The sequence below is a fragment of the Doryrhamphus excisus genome, chromosome 6 (assembly GCF_030265055.1).
Source record: "Doryrhamphus excisus isolate RoL2022-K1 chromosome 6, RoL_Dexc_1.0, whole genome shotgun sequence".
In the NCBI taxonomy this organism is placed as follows: Eukaryota; Metazoa; Chordata; class Actinopteri; order Syngnathiformes; family Syngnathidae; genus Doryrhamphus; species Doryrhamphus excisus.
The window spans coordinates 14930954-14956071 of NC_080471.1; the positions used below are offsets into that span (position 1 = coordinate 14930954).

The 25118-nt window shown below is 42.4% G+C and overlaps 1 protein-coding gene and 1 long non-coding RNA gene across 3 annotated transcripts in view; one reads left to right on the forward strand and one right to left on the reverse strand.

Moving 5' to 3' along the window:
* Positions 1-25118, reverse strand: part of LOC131130723 (insulin-like growth factor 1 receptor) — a 71331-nt gene that overhangs the window by 12085 nt on the left and 34128 nt on the right. For both annotated transcript variants that reach the window (XM_058074592.1, XM_058074591.1), the window contains exons 3-10: positions 8041-8341; positions 7033-7169; positions 6212-6356; positions 5171-5379; positions 4967-5093; positions 4253-4488; positions 3749-3916; positions 3382-3589 (exon numbers count right to left, since the gene is read on the reverse strand). In XM_058074592.1, the coding sequence (XP_057930575.1) occupies positions 3382-3589; positions 3749-3916; positions 4253-4488; positions 4967-5093; positions 5171-5379; positions 6212-6356; positions 7033-7169; positions 8041-8341 (1531 nt within the window). The remainder of the gene's footprint in view (positions 1-3381; positions 3590-3748; positions 3917-4252; positions 4489-4966; positions 5094-5170; positions 5380-6211; positions 6357-7032; positions 7170-8040; positions 8342-25118) is intronic.
* On the forward strand, positions 408-14911 carry LOC131130724 (uncharacterized). Its single transcript, XR_009130075.1, has 4 exons — positions 408-530; positions 2672-2772; positions 9987-10074; positions 13786-14911. It is a non-coding gene; the product is annotated as an uncharacterized LOC131130724 (long non-coding RNA).

A 25118-nucleotide genomic window follows, 5' to 3' on the forward strand; every position in this document is an offset into this window, starting at 1 on the left:
AATCTAATTATTGTAATTGATAGTAAAACCGACAGAAAATCCACAAAATGTTATTACAACTAATCATAATTGCCTGTTTGGAGCATTTAACACAGAGCTTAAACTTCCTGCTGGACATGCCTGCATGAGTGTGTATGCGTGCCATTTGTCCAGATGCTCTATACTACTCCCCATGGAGCTGTGGAGCCGGATGAGGTCAGACAGATCATAGCGAGGCAGACAGATTATTGTGTATTGTAGTGTGTAGTAAGAAAAAGGGAAAAAATGAAGGCCATTGAATCATAATGACAAATTGGATGCGGCTGAATGGAGATCACAGCAAAGTGGGGCCAGGCCTGTAGCGTGGTGCTGCCAGAGGCTGTCGTTACCCAGGGCAGACAGGTGCTGACGGCATAACAGAGCTGCAAGGCTAACGGAAACCTGTGAAAGCTGCAGGGTAGTTGGCTATCACACTGTTATGCAATGGGGGGGGGGGAGCCTGTTTCTTGAGTTGGAAAGGCTACATGGATCCAAATACGGAAAACTATCAGGTGAGAAATCACAACGACCAGTCAGTCTGCTGCAGACGTTTGATCATTTTGTCTTTCTTCAGCCAGAGTTTTTTTGCAGTGCAAATTATTTTCAGGCCCCCTCCCAGCTGAATATTTTCTTGAAAAAACTGTGTTCAAGGGAGACCCCCCCGAGGAAAACTACTGCAATAGGCTAACTTGCGACTAGCTAATAGGCTAATGCAACTAATATTAGCACTGTAGCTGACACGGCGATGCTAGTGTTGCTAACATTTGTGTCTTCGCCCAATCTTAATGGTAATGTCTATTAGCATCATTATGACATTCTGAGCAGTAAAGCTAAAAACTGTGTTCACAGGAGACCCCTCCCCCCAGGAAAACCACTGCAATAAGCTAACCTGCGACTAGCCAATAGGCTAATGCAACTAATATTAGCACTGTAGCTGACACGGCGATGCTAGTGTTGCTAACATTTGTGTCTTCACCCAATCTTAACGATAATGTTTATTAGCTTCATTATGAGCGGTAAAGTTACAGGAAAAGTTATACTGTTGGAAAGCCTGTTTTGCTATTAAATTATCATTTGTATGGAACACAAATTTGTGAGGCGAATACTGTATGTGCTTTATGGCCATGTAAAATGTGTCAAATCTTGTCTTGCTACTGTTTCTATTGACTGTTAAAGTCTTATGAGTAACAACAGAGAAAAACATTGGCAAGCCAACATACTAGCCACAACAGCCTGGAACCTTCTACTGGTCACACAGGCTCACAAGCACGAGAAAAAAAGCGAGATTCTAGAGTTACGAGACTGGCTTCGATGGTGACAAGCTCTTGTTTTTCCAGTGATGGAGACGAGCCACTACATTGAGCCACCAGATTGACAGCACTCTGGGGTACTGGGAACTCACCATAAAAGCAAAACGGAAAAATGGGGCATAATTTAGAAGGGAACTAAACAGGCTTTCCACTGGTATGATTAATAGCACCCTTAAGTAGAGTGACAAGGGTGGCAACTAGAGTCTTAAACAGTGCCCGCAAAGTGCATTAACATTAGCAATATGGCGGTTTCATCACAACCAGACATCAAATATAGGGAGAAGGATAAACATCACTTAAGCTGGCTTGTGTGTGAAGTAACCGCTCTTTGTGAATCAAAGCAAGTGTATTTCCATCATTCCAATCATTTTGTAGGTGTTTGTTTTGAAAACTGTGTATGCAAAATGGCTGCAGAGTCCAAAGCTGAAAGGTAAGGTGTTTAAGGACACGTGAACCCCCCACACCGCACCAAAAAAGGCAGGCAGACGGATGCCTGGGAAAGAGCAGTCACACACACATTAACATTCCTCTCTGGCAGTGAGAACTGGTCTGGTACAATCTAGAGTCCAGCAGTGAAGAAATGACACCAAAAATCTAACATGGTGTTAATATTTGTGTGCAAAAACGCATGAATCTAGTTATTTTTGTTTATGTAATAGAGGAATGACGCAACCTAATGGTGTTGGGTTACACAGGGCAGTGTCAACGTCTTGAGCAGCTGACTGAGGCTTGACCTTACAACTTAGTGAGTTACTAGTGTCGGTGCCGTGACCGAGCCTGCTAAAAAAAGGATCTACCTTTACATAATGGAATCCTGAGAGGAAAGCCGTGACAACACCTTCCGTTAAGTCGGGACACATTATTCGCTCTAGACCTTAGTAGCCAAAATCTTCCCCCACCTGCCTATCTTTTCGTACTTTGTTTGTCTTGTCTCGAGTTCACTAGACAGTGTGATGGGGCTCTTTGCTCATTCTTCTACATTCCAGATGTACATTTCCCGGCAGTGTCTCCCCGGGAGGGGAAAAATAAGATTTACTGCCAACTAGACATATGAAGTTGAGAGCTTCGTAAGACACAAAAGTCATCCCTAAAGCAGCGTCATAGATGACAATAATGTATCTTGCCAGATGTCATTGAATTGTTATGATAAAGTATATGTACAAATAAAGTTTAATCCTAATCAGGCCTACTCATATAAAACTGTTCAAGTACCTTTTTTTCATCATATCCTTACCCTAAATAACTAAACCGCTGCCAATGGCTGTTGCCTCACTAGGCAGTAGTCCTTAAGTTAAACAAAATGTGTAAATTTTCCTAACGTCATTTCATGTCCCCTCACACAGGATCGAAACCCTGCGAGAGAAAATCCCCGGGACATCTATACTGTAACAAATCAAAGCAGGCAGCGAGGGGAGGAGGACATGAGTTGAGTTACAAAAAGAAGGTACGTTTTATCTTTCCTTCTACAAAGCTGCATCGATCTAACTCACCATGAGCATCGGGTGGAAAAAAAAGCTGCAGCTTGGATGAACGATCTTTGACAGCGAAAGCATCATTTACAGTGTGGATGCCTGCTGAGTCTTCTTAGTATACAAGTGTATCAACTGTGATGGATGGAAGTGAATGAAAAACACCTGCCCATAGATTGTCTACATGAGGAGTGTGGGAGAAGAAGGGAGTAAGAGTCTTTGAAACAGTGTGAAACATCCGCAGTCACAAGCTAAAGTTAAACGATAACACAACACAGATGTAGGTGGCTATTGAAGAGAACAAAAGCCTAAGCAGGCTAAAGAGCGAGCAGCCAAACTAGACCCTTTCGACTCCTTAATCACCTCTCTTACTCACGCGGCTTTGTTTGCAAAGCCCAAATCGACGACGCATGCTATGTCCAAATGCCCTCTACGCCGCCGTTGCCATGCCGACAAACAGGCACAAGAGAGCTAAAAAAGGCTCTGGATCCGGCTCAGCGTGTGTCTTTAACAGCCCCATCTACATCCCAAACCGGTGGATCCTGTCTGGGGGAAATGTTCCAAACAAGTCACAGTAACTGTACCTCTGTAAAAAGATGGCATTGTGAAGGAAGTTCTCAAAAAGTTTCAAAAAGACCCGGTTATCCTTTTCTCGATCTTTCTCCTCAGCCGTCTTGGGACAAACACAGCAGGGACCCTTCTTCGGACCAGACAGGTCTGACTTGGTGGGCTTGGTGAGATCCTCCATGTCTGTGAATCCTGTTGCTGGGATCCGGATTGGGATTTTCAGTTCTGTTTTTCAAAAAAAAAAACAAACCCAGAATGGATTATGCTCTATTTTTGCAATAATTGATGTGACAATGAAATGTGATAATTGTACCCTGGAACACATTATTTTTATTTTCATCATTTTCTACAAAGAAATTTTGTTGGAGAGTCCACTCTATTTACCTTTGGAGCAGTAGTTATGCAGATAAAGCTCTCGGTCTTCAGGTTGCTGCTGCCAGCGAACCAGATAGTAGGTCAGGTTACCATTGGGGAAGACTGGTGGCGACCACTTTACAAGCAACTTGGTGGAGGAGTTGGCGAAAGCACGGGGTTCTTTGGGAACAGTCGGCACTGCGGTAAAAGCAAATCTATATTGTAAGGAAGAACTGACTGAGAGAATTAACATTAGTAAACCATTATGAGCCGGCAGAGAGTGTTCTGAACTCCTTTTTCCATGCCAGTCTTGTATTGAGCATTGTAATACTGCCTTTGTAGAGGTCTGTGTGGCTGTAGCTATAACTGTAGGTGAAGCCAAGCACTGCACTAAATTCTGTGTCAATTGTTTGGACACCATTAATCAACAATACATTTTAACACATCAGTTATGGTTATAATGCCCATACCTAAGCAGAAACAACACTTTGCTATAGAAAAACAAGGTCATAAGTAGATTAGATGTTGACTTACACGATGGCCGGGTGCGTATGTAGATGATATCACTTTTAGCACCAGGAATGTGTTTGTCCTCCACCCGCAGCGTTATGGCCTTGACAAAAATGGCATACTGAGTCCAGGGTTTGAGGTGGTGAATACTGACTTTGGGGTCAGTATTATTATCTCGAGGAAGATCCACATCAACCATGTGCCAACTGTTTGAGCCGCAGCCATCTTGACCGTCAAACTCGGTGATGTTCTGAAAAGGCCTGGCAAGGAGCACAAAAACATGGCCTGAAATGACATCGGCTGCATTTCAAAGTGGATGGTTGGTTTTTCTAAAATAAAACTAATTCTAGGTTGTCAGTGCAGACACCATCCAACTTAAAATATTTTTTTTTTCCCAAGCTCATTATTTACAAATGTGTATTTGGAGAGAAAAAAAAAACATTCCAAAGTTGCAGGCACCCAAGCAAAATTCTGAGCAGTAATCGAGGCCAGAATATAAGAAAATACACACTGATGGTGCAAATATCATGTCAACAATTCTGAAATTAGGAAAAAAAAATACGGTGTTTCATTTATGCCATCATTATGCAAAGCAAGCATAAACATAAACAAATGTTGTCCCATGAAACCCCAACATAGAATAGGCTTTGTATTGAGAACCCTTGACTAAGCCTCAATGTTTGGGTATTTATACATAATGTGTTATATAGGATAATGAGCCGTCTTCTGAGCACTTACGCCTCCTTGTAGTAGACCATGAAGCTGATAAGGCCTTTATAATCCCGTGGCTGGTAGCGCTCCCACGTTAGACGGATCGTGTAGCTCGATGTGCCGTTGGACAAAATCTTCAAGATGTGGCTTTCACCTGTTGTGAGAACGGAGGACCCCCTTCGTGAAACATTACCATTCATCACGTACCCGTCAGAGTCCTACAATACTCACAGCTGGCCCTTTCGCCGTTGTTGCGGAAATCGCCCTCTTCCGGCTTCATGGTGATGCCCGTCTTTTCCCACATCTTGTGGATTTCTGACATGCAGAGTTTGGGATTCAGGCGGAAAAAAAGACGTCCGGCTCGGATGGTGAGGTTATGCTGACTCCAGTCCCAAAGATCATGCAAGTGTTGGTTATTGATGGCCGAGAATGAATACATCCTGGGGGTAAAAAAAGGATATTATGAGGGTTGCGGGTGTGCTGGAGCCTATCCCAGCTGTCTTCGGGTGAAAGGCGGGGTCCACCCTGGACTGGTCGCCAGCCAATCACAGGGCACATATAGACAAACAACCACTCACACTCACATTCATACCTATGGACAATTTGGAGTCGCCAATTAACCTAACATGCATGTTCTCTCAAATATTTGGAGCAACATACATAGTTGTTTATAGTATTACTTTGGGTGTCGTGATACGAGATCTTGCATGATTAAAACATGATATTTCTTGTTTAGAAAAAATCTGTCTCATGGGAAGTGGGGGGCCAGAAGTCTATCAGAATGTGAACTTTGGGATCGCTACTGTGAATGATAAAACACTTAACTAATTGACTGCCAGCCATTTTCAGAGAAGAGATCTCCATACTGCAGTATGCCACTGAACATTTTTACAGAATATTGAGATTTAGGACAACATAAACAACGGAGACATGAGACTCTAGCCTTTTTGGGTACTTATAAATGGGCAGTAGAACATAGGGTGGTGTCAGTGAGAACACCTGATTTTGACCCAAAAAAATATGAATACACTTTCACTTTTGAAAATACACTTTCTGCAGAAACGCAAACTTGTGTAAACCTTGTGAAAAATCTACAGTGTATCCATCTGTATTGGCTGATATCCCCCATGGATGATCGGTATCAGAATCGTCATCATAAAACCCTGATCACTCATTCCTAATCTTCATTGAGAACATTGTTGACAAACTGTCACTCACATCCTTTCATTGCACTAGTTCACGCACACACACACACACACAAACAGGCCATACTTCTCCATGAGCTCCTCCCCGTTGATGTAACGTAGACTCTTGAGGAAAGACAACGATCCAAGTGTGTGGGAGTGACGAATCCTCACATAGCCCGTCACTGTCTGTATCAGGCCCATGAAGCTCTCTAGCTCAGACGCTATGTTACCTGGGGACGACAGATAAACACAAACACACACACACACACACACACACACACAAACCACACGCAACACAGGTAAGCCATCTTAGCATGAGTTCTTAATGCAAATGCCTCATTGGGCAGATATATACAGAGGAGAATGGGAGTCATGGTCATAAAATAATAAGATCAGTAAAGTGTAGCCATTCACAGATGTACATTTTGTGAATGCGGGACTTGGACGACTTGAAAAATATTTTTGTTTTTTTTATACATTTCAAGCATAACTTGATAACAAATATCTAAATAACTATGCCACAACATAAACACAAAAATTGTTGTTTTACAAGAAAATAATATATATTTACAAACATAATACTGTGATATTTAGAATATTCGCATTTGGAACTGGACTGTGTGCGTGCACACGTTTGCATGCATTCAAATTTAGTTTCCATGAGGAACCTTGTGCACGCTACACAGCTCCATGCTTTTTGACTTCCTGCTTGTGGTGGAGCAGTCATATTACATAGGAAAGATGCACGCCGAGCTCATACGAAATACACTTCTGCCACCATGTGGCCGTTTTTATGGCTTCTATTGCATCCCCTCTTTTTGTTTCTCATGCAAAAAACTTAAAAGATATTTAAATACATCTTTGGTAGCGAATGAGTTAAGTGGAACGGATGTGTTCCTGACTTACTTCCGTGGCGGATGTTGATGTCTAGATTGCCCGCAATGACGGTGCAGTCCTTCAGGGATTGAGCGGCGTTCACTGAGTCAATGACTGAGGTTGAGCAGATCTTATCGCACAAGCCATTACAGGCGCTACACAACATCCTGGAAAAAAAAGAAGGAAGGAGACCGATGAGTGGGCAAAGTCAAGGACAAGATGTTATCAACATGTGTATAATATCTTATGTACAGGAACCTTTCCACCTCACCTTTAGGGCATTTGTCCACTCTCTTTGATACTAACAGACTCAAGTAAAAAACTTTGCATGATGCAAGTTCACCTCCAATACTCAGTGTTTCATTTTTTATAGAATTTACGTTTAAACTACATTATTGACCTCAGAGTTTGTCATGCTAAGACTTTATTTCATGCTTTATGGCAACAAAAGGTGTTTATCAACAACCTTGAGCACATTTTGAGTCCTTTCCAGGCTATTCCAGCAACTTACATGTGTGCTCAGTCACAAATATTGAGCCCAACATTATTCAAGAAAGTAAAACAAAATTTCACTTTAACTCAATCATTGGATGAATTACTTTGGGTGTGAGAGTAGATATAGTTTCAATCCATTGAAAAGCATGTGCCGTACCTCCAAATGTAATTTACTATCACCTTAGTTCGGAGAAACAGTTTTTTGCACCCGAAAAAGTATTTTTCAAGTACAGTACAGTACTTGAAATTAGCATTTTGTGAAGTACTCTAAGAAAGGTGCCTGTGTTGTTGCATATAAAGTTCATCTCAAGGATACTTTATGCAAATGAATAAATTATTGAACAGCACACAGTGAAAACAAGCTGCTTTGGTGTCAGAGAAGCAACACGACATTTGAATTTTAAAGTTATGATACCCCCACACTAAAGAAAGTGCCAGGACAAAAACTTGCAGTTTTTTGTATTTCAAAGAGCAATCAGCAAGTCACTGTTCGTGCCATGTCCAAAACAGTATGACATCAAGCAGAAGCGAGGAGGGCCTTACCGATTTGTCTCGTTGCGTGCAAAGCCAGAGGGGCAGTCAGGCATACATTCGCCCTCATGGATGACAAAGTGAATGTCGCTGGGCAGGTGCACTTGGGAGCACAGGTCCATGGTGATGCAACGCCAGCCCTCAAACATGAATGTACCTGGGGGGCATTCCGGCACGCAGCGGCCCTCGTGGTAGTAGTGGAGGCAGGCGGAACATGCCGCGTCGCTGTTGGGTTGAGAGCAGGTGCCCAGGCACTGGCTGTGGCAACACTCGCCCTTGTCTGTGCAGGCGTGCTTGCAGTGGTCAGGACAGACTAGAGAACACAAAGAGATAGGGAAGTGGTCAGTAATGGGCAACACTGAGTATCGGTGCTAATATATACATCATCACCAACTATTTCAGACACATACAGTACATGGTCCGCAGAACATTAAAAAACAACACATCAACAAGACATTGCTGTATACATAGAAAACCTGCAAAGCACGTTCGATTGTGCATATTTCATACAGCAATGTCTGTAAAGGTCTCCATCATCTGAAAGGTCAGCAGCTAGGTAGCGGCTCAGGTATTTCCCCTCTTCACAGACTTTGAGGATGTTGTCCGCCAGAAAGAAGTCAGGGAAAGTAAACTCAACATCCTCTTTACTCCTGACAATCATGATGTTGCTCTTTTATACACTGTATGGACAAAAAAATCACTACATCGTCAGCACGCATCATGTGGCGTAAGGTAGTATTGCCAACCGGTAGCCAGTCCTGCATTCATTTAGCAGAATCAAAACACTAAAATTGTTATTAAATATTTTGGGACTCCACTATTGTACAATTTATAAAATAACTTTCCATGATTTATATAGTCAAAAGCTTTTGAAACATCAATAAAGCACATAAAGATGGCAGTATTATGCCTGTTGTACAAATCCATCATCTCCTTTAGAGCAAAACTGCACATATCTACGCCAAGCTCGTATTTTAAGCCAAACTGATTGTAGTCAATATAACCCTTTCCAATACCTTGGATAAGGTACTTGCCAGAGCTATTGGATAGTAATTGTCTTTGCTATTTATTTATCAGCTTTACTTTTCACAAAGGCTGCTAAGATAAGATATTGTGTATTTAATGTTATGTCAAAGAAGAAGCAATATGTCAGATATTGTTTTCCAACAGGAGCATTCTACTGCCTTTAAGGACCTACTCCAAAATCTGTAGTCAAAGATCCTCTATATTTGACAAGGGCACTCTGCAGTTTTTAATCACTTCCTGCAAAAAAGTGCTAGTCAAATATCCTCTCTATCAGTGATTCTTAACCAGACCCCTTTTCTGTGGGTCATGCGTCCTACTCTTTCACTTTTATTCGTCATGGCTTGTCATTAAGGGGCAATGGTGCCCCCCCCCCCCCCCCCCCTCCTTCCAAACCAGTTGAGAATCTCTGTTAATCTCTGTTAATTTTTGTTAATAAAAACCACTCAAAAAACTGAAAAACAAAAAAGCTCCTGGGCTCGCCCTCTCCTACAAAGTATTATGTTCTGGCAGGCTGAGAGGAAAATTGATTGGGAAATAACAGTGTGTGTTTCAAACACACCTTTGGGTGTCATGAATAATAGAACCTCCTCATTTGTTTGCTGTGAGAAAAGTGTCCAGAGGTTATCAATTACACAATTTAGATTTTTGTAGGATGCTAAATCACTATTCATGTCTCAGCCTTACATGTTTTTAAGACAGTAAAGAAGTAAAGTACTTGCAAAGGGATTACATCCTGTAGTTTAACACATACATCAAGCTGTAAACACGCATTCTTTATTTACATTGACAACATAATGATAAAACTTGCTGCATTTGAGGAGCCACTTTCTCCACATGCAACCAGCTCCCCGTGAGAGTAGTTAGTGTTGTCGTATTTATGTTTATGGTGTTGGTTATTACTACTTATTACTCAAACACAAATTTCTCCACAGGGCCAATAAAGCTGAAGAGGGCTGAACTGAGTAAGGAGGTGGTACTGCACCCCTGGTTCCTTAGCAACTGCCTCCTGGTGAACTGGAGGTAAACGCATACAGTAAAGTTTCAATACAAAATTATAAAAGACGCTAAGTGTGCAAGTAAAGCAAAATGTGTGCATGCATGTGAAGGAAATGAGTCCTGCTTGTTTCTTTTGCTTTGAAATGACAGTCAGCTTGTCACTCAATGGCAAAGTAAAATGATGCCGGCTGCCAAGCTAATCTCCTGATGAATATTTCATGCAGTGTTGCAAAACATCTGCGCCAGTTCACAATGTGACAGAACACTATAGCAATGCTGCAGACTCCCAAATGTGGCTCAAATCCACTTTGGCCTCAGCATGGGGGAGGGAACTCTATGTCACTTTTCTCAAATACTTCCCATTCTTTCTCACATTCTGTTAAATCTAAAGATACAGATGGGGAATTCCCTAAGGATTGGACCTTATTTCGCCATTGAGTGGAACAATACACACCATTATATAATAAGTACTGTACTATACAGTACGTTGCTATACGGCTATGCATAGCGCCACATCACATGTGGGAGTCTACAGTGCTTCATAACTGAATCGGCTCCACAGTCACACATGCACACTGCTTGTCGTAAAACAGCTGTGATTAGATTGGACACATGATGTTTACACGAGTATGTTGAAAGCAGCCAGGTCGGTGTTGCAAGAAGGAGAAGGAGGAGGAGGAGGTGAGGAATTAGGCTTGATTTTCTTGGAATGCAACCAAAAGGGGGCAGCCAAGACAAACTCGAATGAGGCTCTGCTTTGATGGAGGTCCCCCATTCCTTTTTTCCTGCAGAATTTCCCCCTAAAGATTTCTGCAACAGATATTTCAAACATTCACAGATCAGAAGAAAACCCAGAGCAGGGGTGCAGCCTTAAACCCATATAAGTCGACCCGGTTTCAGTGTGTCACTAAACAAGCTGTGGTGTCAAGGATACAATCCTCTATTTATGGATGCAGCCCTAGAGTATTTCCACTCTGCCTCCCCTTCAGTAAGGGAAGGGCAATGTGGGTTTCTACTGCTTCAATGGAAAGGATGGCAGATGAGTTGACATCCTCGCTGTACTACCTTCAATGAATTGAAGAAGAAGCATCAGCAATTTAGATGCATATATTCTGCTTATATGAATTCAAAAATCTGAAAAAGTATTAGTTTAAAAACATATTTCAATACATCAAATATGAAATACTATATTGCCTACATTTATTGTATTTTTATGTGAAAACACTCCCTCTTTGCATTATAATTGTTTGCATCAGTAGGGATTTTTTTCTTCATTGTTTCCAAATAGAAATGTAGCCGGGCCAATCCAGTGTTAGTTTCGATTTAGGTTCAGGTTTCGATACCAGCATGATTCGAAAATTGACAATACCACTGCTGCATGGTAGAAGAGTGGTTAGCGTGTAGGCCAGCTAGGAGACCGGGGTTCGATTCCCTGCTCGGGCATCTCTGTGTAGAGTTTGGATGTTTTCCTCCCACATTCCAAATTGGAGACTCCAAATTGTCCATAGGTATGAATGTGAGTGTGAATGGTTGTTTGTCTATATGTGCCCTGTGATTGGCTGGCAACCAGTCCAGGGTGTACCTCGCCTCTCGCCCGAAGGCAGCTGGGATAGGCTCCAGCATTCCTTCTGAATGTTGTCAGTCCATTGTTGTAAACAAATGTGGCTAGAACTTCCCAAAAAAGTAATAGACTATCAGAAACTATAGCTGTACTCAGGACATACATATAAACACACACACACATACATACACCTGACGCGTTTACAGCCACACAAAACCGAGCCATGGAAACCTTCCGGGTGCAATAATGAAAAAGAGACACTTGAAAAAAGTAACTACATCACATTTTATGCACATGCATACCAATTTTACAAATAACCAAGATAATAATAATCAATCAACAAGTAGTGCAATCCTTTCTAATCCTCCATTACTACATGAATACACAATATACAGTAAAACCATTGATTGGAAGTTTAGATGGATCAAGTGTCAAATGATGGGCAAAATGATTTAAATAAATGATTGCATTGGTTTTTATGCATGATAGTTTGCGATGTTATTTCCTTCCTACAGGGGTTATACAACGAACTACCCCTTCCTCTCCCCTCCTGCTCCAGCTTGTACTGGCAATAGATGTTATCACAAAAAAATAACACATGGTCAACTAAAAACCACTATGAAGTGAGAATGCATGTATGCAGCAGTATTTAAACTGCACAGTATCATATTGAGAGCTGTTTCCAATACAGCAAACTACAAGCAGAATATGAAATACTATTCAACAGGCTCAAAACAGTACAGAAAGGGGGCCACCCAGGGACATATGATCTCATGCCCTTTAACTGTAACTTGCACCGGGAAAATTCAAACATGTATGTTGCAAGGAAAAGGAACAATACTCATCATGCTACTATACTATCTACAACCATGAAGTGAACAAAAAAATAATGCATCAGCCTTTTCTGCTTGTGTTACATTGTAACAATAAGGAGGATACGTGGCAGACAGTGGGGAAATCATTCATTATTCACAGCAGTCGCACTGGAGGGGAGAGGCAGCGTTGGAGTGGGTGCCGGGGAGGTGGTCACGGGGGCTAAAACGGGGTTGGAGGAGAGCGCTCAGTCGGACCAATGATGGGCTGGCAGGGGAGGATCTAATCCCGATGACTGACATGTTATTGAGTCTGGCGCAGAAGTGGTAAACAAGTCGGCTGTGGAGTGCACAGTGGGTGGGGTAAGGGGGCAGTGTGGGGAGGTGCCGTAACTATGGCGATTAAGTGCGGCTTTTGGACAGATTCAGTGAAGCCATGAGGTTGAAGAAAAAATCGGAAGAATTGTTGTTGGTTTTTTTATTGGAAATTGATGCTGTGCATACGCAGAAACATCTAATTCTTATAGTAATAATGTGGAGAGTAATAATAGCATGAATGCCTAAATATATCCATTTGGGCATGCACATTGATTTTTCCATCACATCTATTTAGTGAAGCTTTGACACTAGTAAACCACTCACTGCGAGGATGTCAGGCTTCCCACCTGGTACCATTAGAGCTGATGGGCTCAGATTACCAGCAGACAGCAGGATGTTAGTTGGGATACAGTAGCAAGCAGACGGCAGATACAACTATAGTGGATTGCAGCCCCTCCGATCTCCATCATCAGCCACATCCTTATCCGGCAACCCTATCCTCCCCTGGAGCCCCCCGGGTGGTTGGCCTCATGCACTTGTTTACACCACATCAGACCAGACAGCCAGAAAAGATGATGCTTCCTCACTCTGAGCCAAGGTAAACTACATCAGAGTGCAAAGAGAGCCTGTAGCAGATAAAGGTTCATGTTTCAGGATTCATCCTAAAGTGGTGTTACAGTATTTTGGTGTTTTGGTCCCAAAAGTGTCCTATACAGTGTTGCTGGATCTCTTCCACTCACATGCCCACTAAAGACCAGCAATGTGTTTTTCAACCAACTATGTGCTGGTCTGTGTGTGCAGGCATGTGTGGCATTTCCCCTCAGTCACAACAACCACACACACACACACACACACGCAGACACGCACAAACACAAGCCAGCCTTCCACCCTCAGGCCACAGTGCAGCTGCTTGCTTTGATTGCACTTACTATCAGGATGCAGGTATGCAGCACTGTCAAATGGTAAAAACACTACAGAAATACCACAGAGGTGTACCATAATGCTAATTTAACGCGAACTTTGTCAATACGTCTATCTTCTTAGGCTGGTGCAGCAGGCTAAGCAGGGAAGTCCAGAATTCCCTCTCCCTGGCTACTTCGACCAGCTCCTCTCAGGGGATCCCGAGGCATTCCAAGGCCAGACATAGTCTCTCCAACGTGGACTCCTACCGGTTAGAAGTTTCTTGCACACCTCACCAAGTAGGCACCCGGGAGGAATCCTGACCTGAGCCACCTCATCTGGCTCCTCTCACTGCGGAGGAGCAGCGGTTGTAGTCTGTTTCTCCTTGATGACAGTGCTTCTCACCTTATCTTTAAGGGAGAGCCAAGCCACCCTCTGAGAAAAGCTAATTTGGTCCACTGGTATGCACAATCTTGTCCTTTCGGTCAATATGCAAAGCTCATGACCATAAATGAGGTTAGGAACGTACATACCAGTAAATTGAGACCTTTGCTTATGCCTCAGCTTCCTCTTCACCATAACAGACCAATGCAAAGTTCGCATTCCTGCAGACGCCAGGGCAGCAGCACACCATCAGCACCATACACGGTGTTGACAGTGTACTGCTTGCCCCCCCTGACTTTGGAGCCGAGCTTGACCTGGCGGTACCCCTCAGCTCTCTCCAGAGTCCCAAAAAGCTCTGATAGGACTCCTTCTTCAGCTTGACGGCATTCCTCATCGCCGATGTCTGCCAATGGGCTCTGGGATTGCAGCCATGACAGTCACCAACCACCTTACAGCCACAGCTCCCATCAGCCGCCTCGTCATCGGAGGCCCGGAACACGACCCAGGTAGTGGACTTGTGTGCTTGTCACAGATTGTCGACAACACACACCATGTTCAAGCCAAATGGTTGTCTACATGTGCTACTACGTACTATATACAGATTGTTGCATGGACAACTCATAAGCAGTTGTACTTATACTGAGAGTATTGAACAATAAAAAGCAAGACATTTGCACACTTTCTTCCAACTCACTACATAGTCAGCAGCAATGGTGGGGGACGATGCAGGATTGCAGGGATCCTCCACCTGCATCACTATCAGAGCTACTACGAGAGGAAGTGAATTATCTATCCGTTCATTTTCTATGCTGCTTATCAAGGAGTGAGCTATTTGTTTTTGTTTTTATTTATATGACTGGTCAACTTTGAAATGGTACTTTATTTATTAAACAGATCATATAAGCAGGTCATTGTCTTTATTCTTTTTTGTGGTAATTTGTCATTAAAGAGCGGCATCAGGTCTGAATGAAGTCCCCGGAGAAAACCCACGCATGCACGGGGAGAACATGCAAACTCCACACAGAGATGGCCGAGGGTGGACTCAAACTCGGATCTCCTAGCTGTGTGGCCTGCGTACTAACCACTCGTCTGCTGTGCAACCCCACTCAGCTTCAGTCCTTCTAAAAAAAGCAACTGTTCCATGGAGAATCTGCACTTGTGAGTCCCTAAAGGTCTGACTAGGCAGAAGTGCCAGCTCCCTTTCCTCGACAGCAGCCACGCTGCAGTCCCGTCGCTAGCACGGAGAACAATCTGCCAGTCAGTACATCAGACACCTCTCAGCACTGAGGATTCTCACAGTGTCTTTATATAGTCGTTGTGACTTTTATAGGGGGATCCAGATTTCACCTCCTTCTTATTTAATATAGCTTTTTGTGTTACGAGTGCGTCATCTAAATGCCATGTTCTGGTGCGCTGGTTATTTATGCTGACAACCGCACATCCCATACAACGTAAACTAAATGAGAGTTTCCCAAAACTTCCATTAAGTATTGAGATGCTCTCTCCAGTCCCTGGTGTCCTACTGTTCTTGGTCCACAGAGTCACTTAATCCTGGGTATGAGAGAAGCAATGAAGGGGAGAACTCGGGCCGTGTTTTCTTTTCCACACATTTGGAGGTGTTTCCTCTGCTTCTAAAAATACCTGACTTCCCAGATTTGCTTCATTAAATACACTGTGTTTCCTGGCAGCACTGAGCAGGACTGAAGTTGGATGGCACACCATGTGTGCTGGTTGGCCACTTTGCTATCTGGATGACTTGTTAGGATTAGTTAGAGTGTGTCGAAGCTTTCACATCCGTGTTTCATTCTAATTATACCTTTGAATTCAGTGGAGACCGTCATCACAAAAGACGTATGCAAGGTCGGTCTTATAAAAGTCTCTATGCATTCTGTCAAAGAGAAGAAGGGGGAGACAACTCGAGTGTTCATGCCAGCCTTTTGTTGGATGCAGGTGCTACACCTGGATGTGGACCCACTTATCACAGGACAAGAAGCAACACAGAAGAACCAGAAGTCCTATTGACCAATGTTTATATGTAGTGTGTACCGCATGTATTTCTTCCTGGTTTAAATAAAGCATTTAGTGGTTGGTTAGCCCTTTTTCAGGCATTCATAAAAAGAGCTAATAGATGTTGAAATAAGTATGCTCTTCTGCACAAAATAAGATGAAAAATAAATAAACAAATCAATCAATCAGTAATAAATAAATATAATAATAATAATAAAACGGCAAATAATAAAAACTTAAGAAACCACATATAATTGGTGGGTAGACAAATTATTGTTTTCAGATTAAAATTAACAAAGCATTATTAGAGCCCTGTAGACATGACAAAACACGACTATAGTCACATTTATACTCTTTATACTTTTTATACTTTTTATTTACAACATATTGCGCAACTGCAGGGTCTTGAGACACATGCTAACTCGCAAATTAGAGAGCTAGCAACCTAAACGGTAGCCTTCACTATAATAACTATTAACAGTTATTTAACCTTTAACATGAACATTAATCAAACGTAATAATTTTTTCTGGGTACATGATACCATACAGCATCCATATCAAACTTGCGCGGGCCGCACTAACATTAAACTTTCATATCAAGGCGGGGGCCTCAAACTAGTGTCCTGCGGTCCACATTTGGCCCGCGGGCCGTGTGTTTGAGACCCCTGGTGTAGTGTATCTTGACCGACACTCGCATTATTACATTGTTTAGTAAGTGTAAAAATGTATTAAAGTGTTCTTTCCGGACACAAAGGGTTGTTGCATGCAGCATGGAAGCAGACTGCAGGGATATACCATTGCAGCAATAACGCAACACCCACCCCCTCACTAAACGCTTTATGCATCCTAATTATGCCACCTAAGAAGAATCTGACCACTTACTGCTTACTGAGAGGCTTTCAAGCTTCAGGTTCATGCAGTCAGTTCAACATCTGGTAGTGGAACATGTTAAGTCTTTAGGTGAGTGTAATGGTCTGATAAGATAACACACACAGGAAAAAGTAGGTATTGATCCAGCATCCTCTTTATACGGTGTTGGTTTCCACAAAGCAGAGTGGATTCTGTTGTTTTGCAAAGGCTTGGGGTGTTAAACTTTTTGACTAGGACCATATTGTCTGATATAAAACAAACCAAGGCCTCAGAGTACCAAGAGCAACAAGTGATACTTGGCATCTAAAAGTTAAAAGTACCTTAAAACCTTTTGACACCCTTCTGAATCGTCAACAGAGAATTGTCAGCCATGGAAAAAAAAAAGAGATTGTTATACTGTTTTATCTATTGACTATGTCACGCTCCTCTTTCTGTTTAATGCATTACATTCTGTCACACTCCAGTGTCACACCATTTACATAAGCAACTATGACACCCATTGATGGTGGCTTATGTCAGATCCAAGCTAAAATTAACTGTAAATCAACCCAGCTATAGTCTTTAGGGTCAAAGGTCTTGGACTGGCCGAGACATTTGAGCAGAGGAGGGAACGTGATGTGAATGCAGCAGGACAGCTGACGACCTTAAATGATCCACTGAAAACACTTCCCATTGGCTCCCAGTGACATCATGGCTTAAACTTCATGTTTCCCCTCAGAGAATCACTTATGCTATCCTTTGCATTTGATTTTGAAGGTTCTTGTCTCACAAGCGCTCAGTGGTTACACTTATTCGGGAATGATGAGGAGGTGAGAGAGAAAAAAAACTATAAAAGTTGTTTTTTGCAGTGGGGAGGAAGCATAACATGTTCCCCGTTTTGATCGGTATTTGCTTAGAAAAAATGATTTTTGACATTTACACATACAAACTTGTAGGGTACTTCCATAGTAAAAGTCCCTTGCTCCAGTTCTCCGCATGAGTATGCTCTCTACTCTTAATGGTCAATCTCCGGTGTATGGTTGTAAAAAGGAGGAAGTAGGGGACGTCTTGAGGAGAGGATCCAACATGCTGAACCAAAGGCATGTTTAGTAAGTGAGTGGTCTCTGTAGTTATATGCAGTTTGCGCTAATGGCCATGTTTTAGTATATTTCAAACATGCCTAACCAAAAGATCACAAAACGTTACCATGAATAAACCACAGCCATGAGAAGATGGCTCTGGGTTGTCAGAGGAGGGGCATGACACTGGTCAGGGAACAGCCGTCTCCAACCCCAGGAAGTCCAAAGCCCCCATCGTGTCAAACACAAGACTTCCAGAAAAAAAATGAATACTCAAGATCCCCCCCCCCCCCAAATAAATAATGACCTACATTGTGAAGCACTGTGGCACGCTCACGGTCAGGGAAGGCATAAAGACACAGTTTGAAAACAGCGGGCAGTGTCACACCCCCCCTCTCTTCTTTGCTCACAGATGAAGAGGGGGCAGCCCACTTTGGAGTCCTTTGCTTTCGGAAAATATGCCTTTGTCTTTGTGCCATTATAGACCTCACGCAACTTAACGGTAGGCATGGATGCACTGGCATTGGCACACCAACAGGGGGCGAGCTGGTGGAATCATAGAAACAGACTGCAGTGAAGACACTCTGAGAACTTAAACATGCCAGCATGAAGGGCCTTTTTCCGCCTCATGTATGGGTAAAAAAGTCAGTAAACAATCTCAATGGGGGTAGAGCAGATAGTCCAGAAAGGGTTGGCAGTTTGAACCCCAGTTCCTCTAACGCAGTCACTTTGGTTGTATCCTTGAGCAAGACACTTCACTCATATTGCCCCCTAAATTTTGCGCATCATTCACTCTCCTTATGTTCCCTTCTCTGTGCATTATTATGCAAGAAAACGAGAAACACATATCAAAGGAAATACAGCTGGAATCGGTGCATATTCTGCAAAATCTAAACATTTTCTTTGCGGGTTATTGTGTGTAGCTGCTCTATAGGAATGAGCATAATAGGTGTGGGCACGTTACGTCAGTAGTTAGCTATGGTTCCAGTACCATCAAAGCAAGGAACACTACAAATTAGTGACAACACCTAAAAGTAAATGACAGAGGCATGCCCTTATGTTGGCTGTCCTACTAATTAACCATCCTTATTTTCATTTGGTTGTCTTATGCTTCTTCGTGTACTGGTCGATGAATTGGTTATCAGCCCATTTATCGGTTATTGGCCAATATATCGTCGGTCATCGGCTTTCTTCGGTATTGGCATCGTCCCCAATAATCCTATATAGGTCGGGCTCAAGGTAGCATACTAACAAAGTAGTAAGAAGGAGGACTGATGTCAGTAAAAAGACGTTACATCTGAGTACAAAACTCATGAACAAGTCTCCTGTGTTTAATACAACAAAGAGCCTCTTTGTGATTTTCAAGCACAATATTATCTTAACATGAACCATAGTTAAATATTTCCATGAGCCTGAATGTCTAGTGAGGTAAACATTATCTAACAATTGCTTTTGAGGCACGAGAGCGGAGCAAGAAGACAGACTGGAGGATCCGCACCTACTGGATGACTGATTTTTCCAGAAGAAGCACTTAGATAAACATGATTATGCACACAGGCTTTCTAACAGGCCACCGGGGGACAGATAGCTGGCAGATCGAGGGAATGCAAGCAAGCTGCTCAATCGCTGAGCCATCAATCACACAAACACACACACACACGCAGACACACACACAGCAAGACGGCGCAAACACAGGAAACAGGAGGCCATATCCTTTAACTAGCACTCCACAGAAAGCCATCAAAGACCTGGCTCTGACTGTAGGCTTTTTTCCATGGCCACATTTTTCTTTCCTGTTTCTTGTGGAGGTTTGATTAGGGCACGATTACACTCCCCTGACCCTCTCTCGGGAGTTGTGTGTGTGTGTGTGTGTGTGTGTGTGTGTGTATGTCAACTGCTGCACTCAACTGAGGCCACAGACTATTGAGGACTTATTGTATTTAAAACTTGCAATGTGTTCTTTCCGAGTGATTCGTTGTAATAAAACTGAGACTTTTTGTGACATAAATAAGTATAAAACCAAAAAATAATTTTTAAAATACTGCCAACAACACAATATTGTATCAAATAAGTGCCAAAAATGACATTTTTAAAATTTTATTAATAATATTTATTTTATTAGCGCTATTTATAATTCATATTTAATGACATTCATATTTATTTGATGACATTTTTATTTATTTTACGGAATTTTACGGAAGTGTTTTAATAATTTAATGATACATTTAGTATATACTGTAGCACACTCAAGAGCACACATGCAAGATGGAGGTTGGGCATTAATGCTAATTATTAATTTAAGATCCTTATTTCAGATGTCTTAAGAATGCAGTCAGTGACCACAGGGCCACAGGTTTGATGCCCAGCTAGCCCGGGAAAGCAGCTGCCCAATGCTTCCCGGTATGCCACAAAAGAAGCATGCTTGATGCATTAACTGCGAGGGTTTGAATTTCAAATGTGCATTTAAGACAAAAAAAGGCAGTCAATGTAATCTAATCTAAAACGACCCGCTCAAATTCAGTTTTTCCCTGCAAAAGAACAATTGTGTGAGAGCTTCTCAAGAGACAGAAAATTAATCAAAAGCAATATTGCTCTACTTTTTGCCTACAGGAGCGCATTCCTTGCTAAAAGTAGGTGACGCCATCCATGCAGGCACACCTGAAGCGCGTTATTACTGCACTGAATGTCCTAGGGGGAGAAAAACAGGTTCACAGAGTTGCGTTGAGAGCAAATGAGCTCAAGCAGGCTCAAAGTGTTCCCCGTGTGTATCTATGTGGTGCATAAACTAGAATTTTTTATTCATCTTTAGGCCTCAAGGTGCCCAGTGGGGATGAGGCGAGTTATGAGGAGTAAAGAACAACAGAAGACGTCCTTCTGGCAGCATGTCCTCCTGTCTACACTGTCACCGTGTGTCAGTTCTTATTACCTTGAGAAAGAAGACGACTGAGTCACTTCTGACAAGCACCTGCTTTGGGGAGGGGGGGGGGGGGGGGGGGGTTCAGAGAACCATGATGATGTCCAGGCTGCACTATCCTTGACCTTGTTCACATAATCTAACAAGTTCTTCCAGGACATTTATTTTAGTCAGGTCGCTATGTTAATGTTATTAATACTGTATAATACTTGCTTTTATAGTCAGTATAGTTACTCCAGACCCGCATTCACTGTGCAATATCTGATCAACCTCCATGTGCAATATTAAGGGCTCTAAATGCAATATACAGTAAACCTCGGATATATTGGATTCAATTGTTCCCACTGGTTTTGTCCGATATAAGCGAAATCTGTTACATGCGTATACCGGAAAATGTCCGTTTGACGCATATATCGGATTTATATCCGGTATATGCGTAAATTGGATTTTATCCGTTATAAAAAGGCACTTCCTTGACTATGTTTCCAATGTACCTGGACGCGCAGGCAACGCTGCAAATGACGTCGTATAGCGGCCTGTCACGATTCGGCGAATCGGAGCGCCACGATGCGGCCATCCGATATATGCGAGGGAAATTTAATGGAAATGCATTGGAACGGGACTGGAGATTTTGTCCGAAATAGGCAAAATCCGTTATAAAAAATCTGATATATGCAATGAATTTTTATTGGAAATGCATTACAGAAAAATCAGTTCTTTTTTATCTGTCCGTTGTGAGCGAATTTCCGATATATCCGAGGTTTACTGTACTAAGTTCTATGTGAAGTATTTCCATAATGCCTCATATTAACTCTCTAACAACATCTCAGTGTATAGACTGGTCATATATCTCATCTCGTTTCATATTATCTACATACTGTATTGTATATAACTCTGGGAAAAACTGGTGATTTTGTTAATACTTGGGTTGTTTATATTGTTTATTTTTCTATATTGTGTATTTTGTACTGCTTAACTGACTCTGTACTCTTGCTGCTGTGCAATACAAATTTCCCCACTGAGGGACGAATAAAGCAATATGTTAATCTTAATCTTATCTTAATTTAGAAAGCACATAAAAGGAAAAAAGGGCCTCTTAATGGGACAAAAAATTCCCATCATACCCTACAACAAATTTATTTAAATTTCTACAAAATATGCCTCAAAAGTCAAACAAAACAACTGCCAATGCATTGCATCTTGTTAACAATGGGCTCATCAGCGATATTAATGCTGGCTCAGCAAATGAAACATTGGCACTCTTATTGCTGTGTTGTACAGAACAGCATAATTAACCAATTTTTTATTTGAGTGTTTAAAATGAATTTGAAATACTTCTGTTATTTCCTGTGGATAAAAACTGGAGTAGACTGTGTTTGACCGCGAAGGTTCCACTGTACATTTAAATGGGAAGCGAGGGCTTGAACTCCCAATGGGGCCGACATCCATAACTCAGACTGTACAGACGACCACAGAACTCCCAACAACATTGTGTTGGCGGTTTGAGACAGCCGGTGGTGCGGTTGTGCAATCAATACAACTCGGCAGCCTTATAACTTATGATATGTGCATCCGTGCATTATATATGTATACAAAGTATACAGGCTTGTACAGTTATTATTTTTTTTAAATGTGGAGTCAACCTGTCTCTGGTTGGTGTGCCCATAATCTCATTAAGATTGTGAAAGTGTACCTAACTTTGTGGCCAGTCAATCAAATATCACTAAGTTACATCTTCATGCAAGAAAGCATATTATTGTGTCAATTTAAAGTCAGGTTTAAACCTGAGAACAGCATTTCAAGCTGGGTAGCATACAACAAAGATGCAGAATTCTCTCCTCTATGAGGCAGCCAGCGATCCCTGATTGGTATCTGCCGTGGCTTACTGCAAAGCGAGCAGTCTCGGGGCGGAAGCCAGGCCCAAATTGGACCTTTATTCCAGACTGCGGAGCAGTCTTAGCTGAGGCTTGAACAAAACAAAACCAAAAAAACTCCACAAACACACAAAAGCCTTGTGAGGAGGCAGCCAGTGGATGCGTGTGGTCCCACCTCAAGCTCCTCCTCCTCTGGCCTGTCACTCACACACACACACACGCGCAAACATCATCAAGCCCACTACAAGGGCTACACACTCCCACCCTCATTCATAAAATGGCCGCTTCACTAGTCCAGCTGGTGGCATGGAATTTATGGAAGTATGGAGGGGTCAGGGGCAGCAACGGGCCAAGAGGGACTTGTTTGTGTAATCCCCTCCCTCTTTTCCATCCCTCCATTTGTGTCCATTAAGATCTATCCAGCTAATTCTCCTCCTATGTCTGCCGTGTGCCCTTCCTCCAAACAAACTTGATAAACTCATGGCGGGGGTGAAGCAGAGGGAGCACACTGGTGGCTCCTCCTCGAGAGGCCAGCAAAAGGGTAGAGCGAGAGAAGCGGAGGGGAGGGGACAACAATCTCGTGTTGCATCCTTCTGCGCTCACCACATCACACACATTCAGAGAGGAGGAACGCATTCAAAAGCGACATGTTCGCTTTTTTATAATCGCTCTTTGTAGTCCAGGAATAAAGCTTTTTCCAGTCTTTCCATATAAAAATAAGGTGGCATTTAGGAGATATTTGATTGAATCCCACATATGAATCAGACAACACAACAGGGTGCAATCATTAGTGTTACTATGTACGGGAGGTGTGTGTGTGTGTGTGTGTAATATGAGGTGAATGAGTGCATGGGCACTAATGCATCTTCCCTGCCTCCCTCCCCACCCTGCAGTGTGTTGTGCTGTAAGCAGACGAATTAAAAGTCACTCAAGCAGAAGCTCCTGCCAACAATGCTCCTGCAGAAGGGACGCATGCAAAAGCAAGGAAGGATGATCTCAACTCTTAGTAAGTTTTAATTTGAGAAGGCGGGGCCAGGCGTCTATAGGCAGTACATGTATATTTAGTTCATGATGTTAACAGATTGATCTGACTGAGATGATATGCCAACCAAACAGTGTTCTTGGTGTTTCATCCATGTAGACCAACTACAATACAAGAAAAAAAACACAAATAAAAAGCAAAACATAGATCAACATCAAGACTGAAGCAGAGTTGTAAGGAACACCTGTGGTAATTGATTCAATGCCCTGAGAAGGTTCATTCATTCATTTTCTACCGCTTATCATCACAAGGGTCGCGGGGAGTGCTGGAGCCTATCCCAGCTGTCTTCGGGTGAGAGGCGGAGTACACCCTAAACTGGTCGCCAGCCAATCACATATGTGCCCACATATAGACAAACAACCATTCACACTCACATTCATACCTATGGACAATTTGGAGTCGCCAATTAACCTAGCATGTTTTTGGAATGTGGGAGGAAAACCCACGCATGCACGGGGAGAACATGCAAACTCCACACAGAGATGTCCGAAGGTGGGATTGAACTCAGGTCTCCTAGCTGTGAGGTCTGCACGCTAACCACTTGACTGCCGTGCAGCTGAAAAGGTAAATAACAAAATAATGAAATAATAATCTAGACAACAAATTAATAACAACCACTAATGCAGTGCCCTACATTACCTTTTAATGCAAAAAGGAAAAAATGCCCAAATGCAATTAATGGCTATACAGTATAAATGTTAAAATATCAATCGAAAATACCTTGCAACACTTCATGGGACAGGACAAAATCTCCAAAAAGTCAAACATCTAATTTTATTTATAGTAGCTTTTCTAATAATCAAAATACGGCAAGATATTATTATCACTATACTGTATGTGTTAATGCATGATCAGACAATAAATCAAGCGAATCGAGGGATTCATAGTGGAAATAGGTGTATCCCGATGACTGCACTGTAAGCTAGCTAAAATGTGTTATAATGCACAGGAAAGGGAAAGAAATACGTGTTAATTTTTTCACATAAGGATTGTGAATGATGGACAAAATTCCTCCCAAACAGTGCAGTTCCCCTTTAAGACTTGAGACCAAGTCAAGACCAAAACATTGGTGAGTATAAACCAAGTCAAGAGGGAGACATTGATGAGTCTAGACAAAGTAAAGAGACAACGGGAAGACCAAGACATTCTCATTCTCTCTTGATTCAAGCCTGACACCATTTCATGCAAACCATTCCATGTGGGCCAACACGCATTAGGCATTTAACGTATATGCATCAGCCATACCAGAGCCTCAAAACTGGTGGAGGTGTATGTGTGTATTGGGGGGCGGGGGGGGGGGGGGGGGCATATTTGAGCTGCCAGTGTGA